At 42.9% G+C, this 13103-nt stretch overlaps 1 protein-coding gene across 5 annotated transcripts in view; it reads left to right on the top strand.

Moving 5' to 3' along the window:
* DHDDS (dehydrodolichyl diphosphate synthase subunit) overlaps positions 1–13103 on the top strand; it is a 38417-nt gene that overhangs the window by 15171 nt on the left and 10143 nt on the right. For all 5 annotated transcript variants that reach the window (XM_061392401.1, XM_061392391.1, XM_061392380.1 and 2 more), the window contains 2 exons: positions 10338–10452; positions 12643–12750. In XM_061392401.1, coding sequence (XP_061248385.1) covers positions 10338–10452; positions 12643–12750 — 223 coding nt within the window. The remainder of the gene's footprint in view (positions 1–10337; positions 10453–12642; positions 12751–13103) is intronic.

Below are 13103 nucleotides of genomic sequence, written 5' to 3'. Positions count from 1 at the left end.
ACTCCAGTACTCTTGCCTGGAAAATCCCATGGACAGAGGAGCCTGGTGGGCTGCAGGCCATGAGGTCGCTAAGAGTCGGACACAACTGACCGACTTCACTTTCACTTTTCACTTTCATGCATTGGAGAAGGAAATGGCAACCCACTCCAGTGTATTGCCTGGAGAATCCCAGGGACAGGGGAGCCTGGTGGTCTGCCGTCTATGGGGTCGCACAGAGTTAGACACGACTGAAGCGACTTAGCAGCAGCATGAGGTTAAATGGGGCTTCTTTGGTGGCTTAGTTGGTAAAGAATGTAACTGCAGTGCAGGAGGCCTGGGTTTGAACCCTGGGTTGGGAAGATTCCCTGGAGAAGGGCATGGTAACCCACTCCAGAATTCTTGCCTGATGAATCCCCATGAACAGAGGAGCCTGGCGGGCTACACAGTCCATGGGGTTGCAAAGAGTCAGACACGACTGAGCGACTAAGCACAGCACAGCATGGGGTTAAATAACCAAGTTCACAAAGTTGACTAGGATTTCCAGCCTGGCTCCAGAGCCTGTGCTGTCTTTCACTGTGGTATACCGACTGCCTTATAGGAAGGTTGAAATAAGCAATAATAAAGTATAAAAATAAAAATTAATATCTAATAGTTATCAGATCTTATGTGGCAGGCACGAGACTGAGTTTATCATGCATAGTCTCATCTGATTTTCATATAAGGTAGTGACTATTATTTGTCCCACTTTATAAGACCACTCATGTTGTTTAGTCACTAAGTTGTGTCCGACTCTTTGCAACCCCATGGACTGTAGCCTTCCAGGCTCCTCTGTCCATGGGATTTCCTAGGCAAGAATACTGGGTGGGTTGCCATTCCCTTCTCCAGGAGATCTTCCCGACATAGGGATCAAACCCATGTGTCCTGCGTCTCCTGATTGGCATTCTTTACCACTGTGCCATCTGGGAAGCCCAAAACTAAGGTTTAAGAAGATTAGTTGGGACTTCCCTGGCAGTCCAGTGGTTACAGCTGTGCTTCCACTGCAGCGGGTGTGGGCTCAATCCCTGATGGGGGAATTAAGATTCCGCATGCCAGGTGGCACAACCAAAAAATTTAAAAAAAAAAAAAAAAGGTTAGTTGCCCTGCCTAACCTAAAGTCACATAAACTAAGTGGGACAGCCTGGACTCCACCTCAGTGGCATCTGCTTCCGTAGCCTGTGTTCTTCACCACCTTCTTTATAAACTGAATGCTAGAGAAGTGCACTATGGTGTTATCACAGGGCGCATTTCTGAGTTTGTACCTTCTAGAAAAGGGTCTGTGTTTCCAAGATGGTCCTGGGAACAGTGACACGTGCTTACTTTCCCTTACGGGCCATTCACTGTCTTGATACTCACTGTTGCCAGGCCTCCCTTCCCAAAGCTGATGTCATATCTCCATTATAGGTTTTTAATTGATTTTATTTTAGGTTGGCCATATCCTGAAATAAGTAGTTTACTAGGGAGGAGCCATTATCTTGTGGAATATTTGTACCAATATCCTTCCAGAAGATGTTTTACTTTTTTTTGTGATAAGACATGCATAACGTAGATTTTACTGTTTTAACCATTTTTACTATAATTCAGTGGCATAAAGCCCAGTCACAGTGTTGTGTAATCATCACAACTATTTCCAGAAGTTTTCCATTATCCTAAATAGAAATACTTCTTTTAAAAAGAATACAACCTCCCCGCAATATATGCATACTTTTATAAAAGTCAGAGGTAATCATTAGAGAAAATTTGCAAGCTGTATAAAGATGAAAAATTAAATCTCTCAGGATTCGACCCTCAGCAACAGTCCTGGTAACGGGTTTATTTTTCTGGCATGGGTCTTTGTTGCTGCTTGGGCTTTTCTCTAGTTGTGGTGTGTGGGCTTCTCATTGCAGCGGCTTCTCTCATAGCGGAGACGAGCTCTTGGGCTTCACTAGTTATGGTTCCCGGGCTCTACAGCACAGGCCCAGTAGTTAGAGAGCACCGAGTTGTAGCGCACCAGCTTAGGTGCTCTGAGACATGTGGAATCTTCTCGACCCAGTGATCGAACCTGGGTCTCCTGCACTGGTAGGCAGATTGCCTGCCCCTGAGCCACCAGGGAAGCTGCCAGGTAAAGTTTTGATTTGAAGTATTTCCTTCTGAGTCTTCTTGTGTGCTTATGTATGTGTGTGTGTTTAACTATCTTTTCTAGCAAGCTGTGACAATGTCTGTTATTTGTGTTTGAATTCTAGGTTGTTTAAAAAGGTACATAGTCAAATACGTTTTAGATGTATTTATATTTGGAAAACTAGTGAATATTTATTTCTGAGATCTGTTTTCAGTGGCTCATTGATTGATTTATTCGAACAAATCTTCCTCTGTCCTGGCAAAGTCCTCTGCTAGAAGAACAGGATAAGGGCTTGCCCTCAAGCAGTTCACAGTCTGGTGTGTGTACACTAATACGTAATCCATGGTGCCATGTACCACAGTAAGGGATGTGATGTGCAAGGCACAGAGCCGATGCTGACAAAAGTGGTGATCAGCTATGGTTGGGAGTTCAGCCAGAGTCATCTTTTTAAAACACTAATCCAATAATGACATAAATATTTTTAACAGAAGAAATTACACTGTGAACAACTTACAACCTTAATCATGCTTTGTTGCTTATTTGTAATATGAGCACTCGTCCATGTCCCATGTTTTTAATAATTCTTCCCTTTATTTGTTTATTTATTTTTGGCTGTAACAGGTCTTAGTTGCAGCATGTGGGATCTTTCCCTGTGGTACACAGGTTCAGTAGTTGTGGCTCACGACCTCAGTAGCCATGAGGCATGTGGGATCTTAGTTCCCTGACCACGGATTGAACCCTCATCCCCTGTATTGGACGGTGGATTCTTAACCACTGGACCATCAGGGAAGTCTTCTTAATAATTCTTCATATCATAATTTTTAATGGCTACAGAATATATCTTGCTTTAATTTCACTTAAATTACTTAATCACTTTGCTGTTGGTTCTATAAGCTATTTCTAATTTATCATCATTACAAATAGGGCTACAGTGAAATCTATGGCCTTAATTCTTATCTGCATTTTGGATTGTTTCCTCAGGATCTGGGTCTGGATGTGTCTGTTTCACCTTATTTTTGCCAAGATTTTTTATTTAATGTAAACTAGAGTTTTGCCAAGAAAATGCACTGGTCATAGCAAACACCCTCTTCCAACAACACAAGAGAAGACTCTACACATAGACATCACCAGATGGTCAACATCGAAATCAGATTGATTATATTTTTTGCAGCCAACAATGGAGAAGCTCTATACAGTCAACAAAAACAAGACCAGGAGCTGACTGTGGCTCAGATCATGAACTCCTTATTACCAAATTCAGACTTAAATTGAAGAAAGTAGGGAAAACCGCTAGACCATTCAGGTATGACCTAAATCAAATCTCTTATGATTATACAGTGGAAGTGAGAAATAGATTTAAGGGCCTAGATCTGATAGATAGAGTGCCTGATGAACTATGGACTGAGGTTCGTGACTTTGTATAGGAGACAGGGATCAAGACCATCCCCATGGAAAAGAAATGCAAAAAAGCAAAATGGCTGTCTGAGGAGGCCTTACAAATAGCTATGAAAAGAAGAGATGCGAAAAGCAAAGGAGAAAAGGAAAGATATAAACATCTGAATGCAGAGTTCCAAAGAATAGCAAGAAGAGATAAGAAAGCCTTCCTCAGGGATCAATGCAAAGAAATAGAGGAAAACAACAGAATGGGAAAGACTAGAGATCTCTTCAAGAAAATTAGAGATACCAAGGGAACATTTCATGCAAAGATGGGCTCGATAAAGGACAGAAATGGTATGGACCTAACAGAAGCAGAAGATATTAAGAAGAGGTGGCAAGAATACACAGAAGAACTGTACAAAAAAGATCTTCACGACCCAGATAATCACAATGGTGTGATCACTCACCTAGAGCCAGACATCCTGGAATGGGAAGTCAAGTGGGCCTTAGAAAGCATCACTACAAACAAAGCTAGTGGAGGTGATGGCATTCCAGTGGAGCTATTTAAAATCCTGAAAGATGATGCTGTGAAAATGCTGCCCTCAATATGCCAGCAAATTTGGAAAACTCAGCAGTGGGTACAGGACTGGAAAAGGTCAGTTTTCATTGCAATCCCAAAGAAAGGCAATGCCAAAGAATGCTCAAACTACCCCACAATTTCACTCATCTCACACACTAGCAAAGTAATGCTCAAAATTCTCCAAGCCAGGCTTCAGCAATATGTGAACCATGAACTTCCAGATGTTCAAGCTGGTTTTAGAAAAGGCAGAGGAACCAGAGATCAAATTGCCAACATCCGCTGGATCATGGAAAAAGCAAGAGAGTTCCAGAAAAACATCTATTTCTGCTTTATTGACTATGCCAAAGCCTTTGACTATGTGGATCACAATCAACTGTGGAAAATTCTGAAAGAGATGGGAATACCAGACCACCTGACCTGCCTCTTGAGAAATTTGTATGCAGGTCAGGAAGTAACAGTTAGAACTGGACATGGAACAACAGACTAGTTCCATATAGGAAAAGGAGTATGTCAAGGCTGTATATTGTCACCCTGCTTATTTAACTTATATGCAGAGTACATCATGAGAAGCGCTGGGCTGGAAGAAGCACAGGCTGGAATCAAGATTGCTGGGAGAAATATCAATAACCTCAGATATGCAGATGACACCACCCTTATGGCAGAAAGTGAAGAGGAACTAAAAAGCTTCTTGATGAAAATCAAAGTGGAGAGTGAAAAAGTTGGCTTAAAGCTCAACATTCAGAAAACGAAGATCATGGCATCCGGTCCCATCACTTCATGGCAAATACATGGGGAAACAGTGGAAACAGTGTCAGACTTTATTTTTGGGGGCTCCAAAATCACTGCAGATGGTGATTGCAGCCATGAAATTAAAAGACGCTTACTCCTTGGAAGGAAAGTTATGACCAACCTAGATAGCATATTCAAAAGCAGAGACATTACTTTGCCAACAAAGGTCTAGTCAAGGCTATGGTTTTTCCTGTGGTCATGTATGGATGTGAGAGGTGGACTGTGAAGAAAGCTGAGCGCCGAAGAATTGATGCTTTTGAAGTGTGGTGTTGGAGAAGACTCTTGAGAGTCCCTTGGACTGCAAGGAGATCCAACCAGTCCATTCTGAAGGAGATCAGCCCTGGGATTTCTTTGGAAGGAATGATGCTAAAGCTGAAACTCCAGTACTTTGGCCACCTCATGCGAAGAGTTGACTCCTTGGAAAAGACTCTGATGCTGGGAGGGATTGGGGGCAAGAGGAGAAGGGGACGACAGAGGATGAGATGTCTGGATGGCATCACTGACTCGATGGACGTGAGTCTGAGTGAAGTCCGGGAGTTGGTGATGGACAGGGAGGCCTGGCTTGCTGCGATTCATGGGGTCGCAAAGAGTTGGACACGACTGAGTGACTGAACTGAACTGATTCTAATTTTATAGGTAAAAATTGGTATTTTACTTTTCTTTAATGGAAATTATTTCTTAAAATTTTTCATGTGGCCAGATAATACCATATAGTTGGTAGTTTTTTCCTGGCCAAAGCACAGATACTCTATTTTCATTTTGTCACTTTTGTCTGTACCTCCTTAGATTTCTCTTCTTTTTGAAAATAATTCTGCCCACTGCATACAGTAGACAGAACAAACTTATTGCAGACACATTTGAAATTTGGAGAGTTTATGTAGGGATCCCAAGTCCCCCAGCATGCTGCTCGGTCTGGAAATAATCTTTATTCTTCTTATGTATGTAGCATTTTATAGTTCCTAAGGTACACTCAAATCTGTATCTCACTTGAGTTGATCCTCTCAGTAACCTATAAGTAAACAGTACAAATGTGCCTATTTCAAAAACAAAGAGAGCTGAAAAATTGTTGATTGTACAGATTTTGCCTTTTTTTTTTTTTTTTTCATTTTGGCCACAGCACACAGCGTGTAGAATCTCAGTTCCCCAACCAGGGATTGAACCCTGCCCACAGCAGTAAAAGGGCTGAGTCCTAACCACTAGACCACCAGGGGGGCTCCCTGATAGCTCAGTTGGTAAAGAATCCTCTTGCAATGCAGGAGACCCCGGTTCGGTTCCTGGGTTGGGAAGATCTGCTGGAGAAGGGATCGACTACCCACTCCAGTATTCTTGGGCTTTCCTTGTGGCTCAGTTGGTAAAGAATCCTCCTGCAATGTGGGAGACCTGGGTTTGATCCCTGGTTCAGAAGATCCCCCGGAGAAGGAAAAGGTCACCCACTCCAGTATTCTGGCCTAGAGAATTCCATGGACTGTATAGTCCATGGGATTACAAAGAGTCGGACACAACTGAGCGACTTTCACTTTCCGACCACCAGGGAGTTCCCATGTTTCACATTCTTAATGAGAGAATTAAAATCATGCTGTCAAGACAAGACTCGGGGGCTTCTCTGGTGGTCCAGTGGTTAAGAATCCACCTGCCAATGCAGAGGACACAGGTTTGATCCCTGGTCGGAGAAGATCCCACATGCCCCAGGGCAGCTAAGCCCCTGTGTCAAAACCACTGAGCCTAAGTGCCTCAGCTACTGATGCCCACAGGCCTAGAGCCCATCCTCTGCAACACCAGAAGCCTCTGCAGCGAGACGCCTGCACACCACAACTAGAGAGTGGCCCCCGCTTGCCACAACTGAAGAGAGCCCGTGAGCAGCACTGAAGACCCAGCACAGCCAAGACTCAGATTATCAGGGAAATCTGAACCAGAGCCCTTCCTATTGCCCAGACATAAGTGAATATTATTTCTCAAATGATGGTATAGAACATAAAGCTGTGGTTTGCAAAATGATGACTGAGAGATGGACTTACCGAAAGACACACAACTAGTAAGTGTAAATCCTTGTTCTGAATACTCAGCCCAGATTGCTCTGCCTTTTTTTTTTTTATATAATTTTTATTTATTTGTTTTTGGCTCTTTGTTGCTGCATAGGCTTTTCATTAGTTTTGGAGAGCGGGGGCTGCTCTCTGGTTGTAATGCGTGGGCTGCTCATTGTGGTGGCTTTTCTTGTGGAACGGGGGGCTCTAGAGCACAGGCTCAGTAGTTGTGGCACATGGGCTTAGTTGCTCTGTGGCATGTGGGATCTTCCCAGATCAGGGATCAAACCCGTGTCTCCTGCATTGGCAGGCAGATTCTTTAGCCCTGAGCCACCAGGGAAGCCTTTCTGCTTTTTTTGACTACACTCCCAGAAGAATGTTCCCACCAAGAAATTTTGTCTTCTAACCTCTTCCCGAGATGCAACTCTTACCACTTGGAGATTCTAAATTCTGCCTCTTGGTGCTTGGTAGGATAGGTAAACAGCATTCCTAGAACCACCAGACACCAGTCTTGCAAATACCCTCTTTCATTGGACAGAAAAGTTTAACTTAAGATAATTACTCCCAGTCCCCATTCTTCCTTCATTCCATCTCCTTTCTGAGTGTCTGCTTGGAAAAGTAGCTCTTATCAAATGTAAGAGGGCCGATCATTTTGCTGGTTTTCATATCCTATGTGGATTTTTTGCAGTGTTTCACTGTCCATAGGACTTAAATTTAAGGTTTTAAAATTTCTATCTATAATAAATTCAAACCATAGCCAAAGTATATAAAGTAAAAAAAGATAGTCTTTCCTTCTTATCCAACCTTCAGAAATAATCACCGTTAATAGTATGGTGTATGCCTTTTTAGATTTTGTTTGCATGTATCTATGTTTATATGTATTCACAGGTGTGAGGGTTTCTGTGTGTGTTTTCCACACTATTTTTTTCTGAAACTTCCTTTTTTTCATTTAATGTTACGTCTTAGACATCTTTCCAAATCAGTGCACTTAGGTTTATCTGTATTAAAAACATTGGCATAGTATTTAATCAAATTGCAAGGTCCTAGGGTATATCCATTTTATTTTTTAAAAAATATTTATTATTTATTAGGTTGGTGCAAAAGTAAAAAAAAAAATTGCAGTTTTGCATTGTTGAACTTTGCTGTTTGATATTGGAATATATTCTCAAATATGGTTATGTTATACATCATTTTAATGCACATTTCTAGCTTTATGGTTTTTTGCTAATGACATTATTGCTGGTTTTTTTTTTTTTTTTGCTGTTTATATTTTAGACTATAGAAATGATGTTAGACAAAAAGCAAATTCAAGCAGTTTTTTTATTTGAGTTCAAAATGGGTTGTAAAGTAGCGGAGACAACTGGCAACACCCACAGCGCATTTGGCCCAGGAGCTGCCAACAAATGCACAGTGCAATAGTGGTGCAGAACGCCTCACAAGGGAGGCAGAGCCTTGAAGATGAGGTGCTCAGTGGCCGGCCACTGGACGCTGACAACGACCAGTTAAGAACAGTCATCGAAGCTGATCCTCCTCAGACTACACAAGAAGTTGCTAAAGAACCCAACATCAACCATTCTATGTAATTCAACATTTGAAGCAAGTTGGAAAGGTAAAAAAGCTTGATAACTGGGTGCCTCGTATACTGACTGAAAATCAAAACAATTATTGTTTTGAAGTGCCATCTTCTCTTAATTCTGCCCAACCACAACAAGCCATTTCTTTCTTTTTTTTTTTTTACAATTAGAAAATGAAACTTTATTGACAGAGCTTTAACAGTCAAATATACAACATAAGAACAGCATAGATGGTTTCAGTTTATCTTCTTTCAAGCAAATGGCTGCCCTTCACCTGCTTCTGGCATTTCAACAGGCTCTATATTTGATGCAAACTCCTCCCTGACATCAGGACCATCTCCACCTTCACCCCCAGTCTTTGCCTCAGCCAATTGCTGGAGATCAGCTTCCAGGCCAGAATCTTCAAAGGGATCCTTCTCCTCTTCTTCATCACGATTCACTGGATCCTCTCCATGTACTTCTTCCTTTCTAGGTGTGATATCCTGAATCTCAGCTGGCGGTTCCTCTTGTTGAGGTTGCTCAACACTGGGCTGCTGGTCAACCACAGGTTCATCCACCTGGGAGCAATCTTGATTTGTAGGTCCCAATTTTGATGCCACTTGCCCACTCATATTTCTCCCTGGTGAGTCTCAAGTAGTGAGAAAGAACCGGGTCTGATTAAACACACCCGTCTCAGGCCCAACGCTCCTCACAGAATGCTCAGGAAGCAACAAGCCATTTCTTGATCGGATTGTGACATACAACGGGAAATGATTTTATATGACAGCCGGCGACAACTAGCTCAGTAATTGGACCAGGAAGTGGCAGAGTACTTCCCAAAGGCAGACCTGCACCAGAGGAAGGTCCTGGTCACTGTTCGATGGTGTCTGGCCCACTACAGCTTTCTGAATCCCAGTGAAACCATTACATCTGAGAAGCATGCTCAGCAAATCGATGGGATGCACCAATGACTGTAACTCCTGCAACCAGCATTGGTCCACAGAAAGAGACCATTTCTTCCCCATTTCTTCTCCACAGCCATGCCCGACCACCTATCACACAACCAATGCTTCAAAAGTTGAACGACTTGGGCTACAAAGTTTTGCCTCATCTGCCATATTCACCTCACCTCTCGCCAACCAATTAACCACTAGTTCAAGCATCTCAACAACTTTTTGCAGGGAAAATGCTTCCACAGCTAGCAGGAGGCAAAAAATCCTTTCCAGAAAATGCTTCGAATCCTGAAGCACGGATTTTTATGCTACAGGAATAAACAAACTTATTTCTCATTGGCAAAAATATGTTGATTGTAATGGTTCCTATTTTGATTAATAAAAATGTGTTGATCCTAGTTTTAATGATTTAAAATTCACCGTCCAAAACTGCAAGTACTTTTGTTCCAACCTAACATTTGGCTATGCTGGGTCTTAGGTGTGGCATGCGGGATCTTTAGTTTCGGCATGCAGCATCTAGTTCCCTGACCAGGGATTAAACCTGAGCCCCCTGCATTGAGAGCATGGAGTCTTAGTCACTGGACCACCCGGGAAGTCCGTGGTATATGCATTTTTTTAAAAAAAGATGTTTTACATGAAGGACAACACATGCTCTGATGGGTACATCTATTTTAGGCCTGCAACTAAATTACTTTGGGTGAAATTTTCATCTTCTCTGAGCTTCAGTTTCCTTATCTAAAAAGTAAGGATAGAAATATCTTATGTAGTTGTGAAAATTAAAATCATTCTTTAATTTATCAAGCATTTATTGAGGGCCTTCTGCATGCCAGGTAGAAGTAATGTATTTGATGGCGTCCTACAAACTGGGAAGCTTTATGTAAGGAAGTTCATCGTGAGAGTAATTCAAGAGGAGATATGTGCTTATCTTTGTCTCTTCCTCACTCACCTTAGCGATGTCTCTGAGTCTCTGCTCGATAAGTGCCTCTATACCAACCACTCTCCTCACCCTGACATCTTGATACGGACTTCTGGGGAAGTGAGGCTCAGCGACTTCCTCCTCTGGCAGGTAGGTCATTTCCAGCCACTATTCTGTTTGTGTCAGAACTGAAAACTGTGACTGCACCCGCAGAACAGATTGGAGGGGGAGCTAAAATCCAGAGTACTGTCTGCAGGCTGCGCCTGGTAACATTTGTTATTCCTTCCTCATCCACCCCTGGCTTTTTGAGTCTGTGTGGTTCTTGCTGCCTGGAATGCCCAGAGGAAAAATCAAAGCCATCCTGCTGTAGTGGAAGCTTTACTTGTGCCTCTGTTCAAGGAACTGGACTTCTGCCTTATGTCCTGAGCACAAGCTCCTGCCTTGGTAACCTGCTATGTAACCTGCACCTCTAGGCTGGAACCTTGCCTTGAATTTACTGATTTCTCTCTTTCAGAATAAAGGGCTGCATTTACACAAGCACAGTCCACAAGGGATATAAACCATATGCAGACTCTTTCTTTGGGGCCTGCCATTGCCTCTCAGCTCAGTTATCCCAGTGTAGGTAGTCATCTGAAAGCTCATACTCAATTAAGTTTGTCTTTGCTTGAGAATCTCCATCATCTGTTCGCTTTGCCCCTGGGTAGCACATGGCTGGAGAAAATCTTGTTCAAGGAGAGGCTGGAGGGAGAGACATGAGTTGGAAACAATTCACATGGTAAATTCCAGAAATTGTAATGGCCCGTAGTCTCAAAAGCAAACTAACAAGATTCAGCTACTGAAGATACTTTTAGTCTTTGGCTATACTAAAGAAGTGTAACATGCAGCTTATGGTTTTATGGCCCGCTCTGTTGGTCAGATGATGTCGGAAGAATTTACATCTGGGCACTGAGTTTTAAGAGATTGCAGTGGTAAACTAGAGGACTTAGCAGAAGAGGCCAACCAGAAGATGGCCAGGAATCTGAGACTCATGTCCTCTAAGGCATAAGTGAAGGATGATGGTCTGGAAAATAGTTTATTCTCTTGAGGGGAAAAAAAAATTGAGTTCCTCCTTGGTGCTGGGAATATGGCAGTGACCAAGTTAGAAATTGGAGAAGGTGATGGCACCCCACTCCAGTACTCTTGCCTGGAAAATCCCATGGACGGAGGAGCCTGGTAGGCTGCAGTCCATGGGGTCGCAAATAGTCGGACATGATTAAGAGACTTCCCTTTCACTTTTCACTTTCATGCATTGGAGAAGGAAATGGCAACCCACTGCAGTGTTCTTGCCTGGAGAATCCCAGGGACGGGGGAGCCTGGTGGGCTGCTGTTTATGGGGTCGCACAGAGTCGGACACGACTGAAGTGACTTAGCAGCAGCAGCAAGTTAGAAATAATCCCTACTGTCTTAAAACTTACAGTTTGTTAGCAAGGACAAACTGAACAAGTCATTACAACCTTGGGAGCAGATAACAGGCAGCTGTAACCTAGCCTTCCAATATGTGAAAAATGTCACTTTGGAAAAGAAAGTTGTTCCAGAGAGAAGACCTTAGACCTTGGTAGGAGTTCCAGGGAAGGTGACACTGGTTTAGCTTAATGAGCTCTTTGACAGCTAACATATCCCCCTTTAGGCACTGAATTCCTTTCCACTAAAGGTCTCAACAGTGACTGTCAAGAATGTTCCAAAATCAGTAATGATTGTTAAAAGTTCACTCAGCTCTGTGCTTTGTTTTACGTATGTTATCTTATTAAATTTTTATAGTACCTTATAATACAAGATACTCTTATATACCCAGAGAAGTTAAGTAACTTGCCTCAGGTCAGATAGATGGTAAATGGTGGAGCCAGAATTCAAAGCCAGGCAGTCTGGCCCCAGAGCCCATGCTCTTAACCATTGTGCCATACTCTGCTACTTAAAAATAACAATGGCAGCTACCATTTATTCATTGCTAACTTTTATCAGACACTGTGTCTCTGAGATGACCTCTGAGGGCCAAGAGCCAATAACATAATCCAGATGTTATTTCATAGTCCTAAAATTGGCTCTTAGAAAACTCCTGGTGGAAATGTTGATCTCGCCTCGCTTTAGTTCTGCCTTGCTACAGGCAGGTGACCTTACTGCCTCAGATGACCCTTCCCCCATCAGTGAGTGGATCCGGGCTGGCAACAGCAGCTGCAGCTCAGGATGCCTGGGCCACCTCATCTCTGGACATGATCAGCCTGCTCCTTCTTTGGAACCTGACTAGGGATATGTTCCAGTGACACGTTACTAAACCAAACTCTCTTCCTTCCCCACCTTTCCCAGACCTCCCACTCCTGCCTGGTGTTCCAGCCTGTTCTGTGGCCAGAATACACGTTTTGGAACCTCTGTGAGGCCATCCTGCAGTTCCAGATGAACCATAGCATGCTTCAGGTAAGAGTTCATGGCTGGCCTGACTGGATGGGATGGAAGAAAATATTAGCATTGATTGACCCCCATGACTGTATATGTCAGGCACTTGCTACTGGCATGTTAATGATAATGATGAGTAGCTACCACTTACCGAGTATTTACTGTGTGTCAGGCACTGTGAACAGTGTATATATCACCGTCTCATTTAATGTTCCCAAGAACCCAACAGCCCCACTTGTGCAAATGAGTAAATCAAAATTATTTAGTTAAGGACACAGAACCAATAAAAGACCGAACTGAGATTCAAGTTACAAGTCTTTAATCTTTTCACTGTGGAAACTCAGGAAATGCTTCTCAGAGAGAATGGCCATTAT

The sequence above is a fragment of the Bos javanicus genome, chromosome 2, assembly GCF_032452875.1.
Source record: "Bos javanicus breed banteng chromosome 2, ARS-OSU_banteng_1.0, whole genome shotgun sequence".
NCBI lineage: Eukaryota > Metazoa > Chordata > Mammalia > Artiodactyla > Bovidae > Bos > Bos javanicus.
This window is presented reverse-complemented; position numbering and strand designations above follow the sequence as displayed.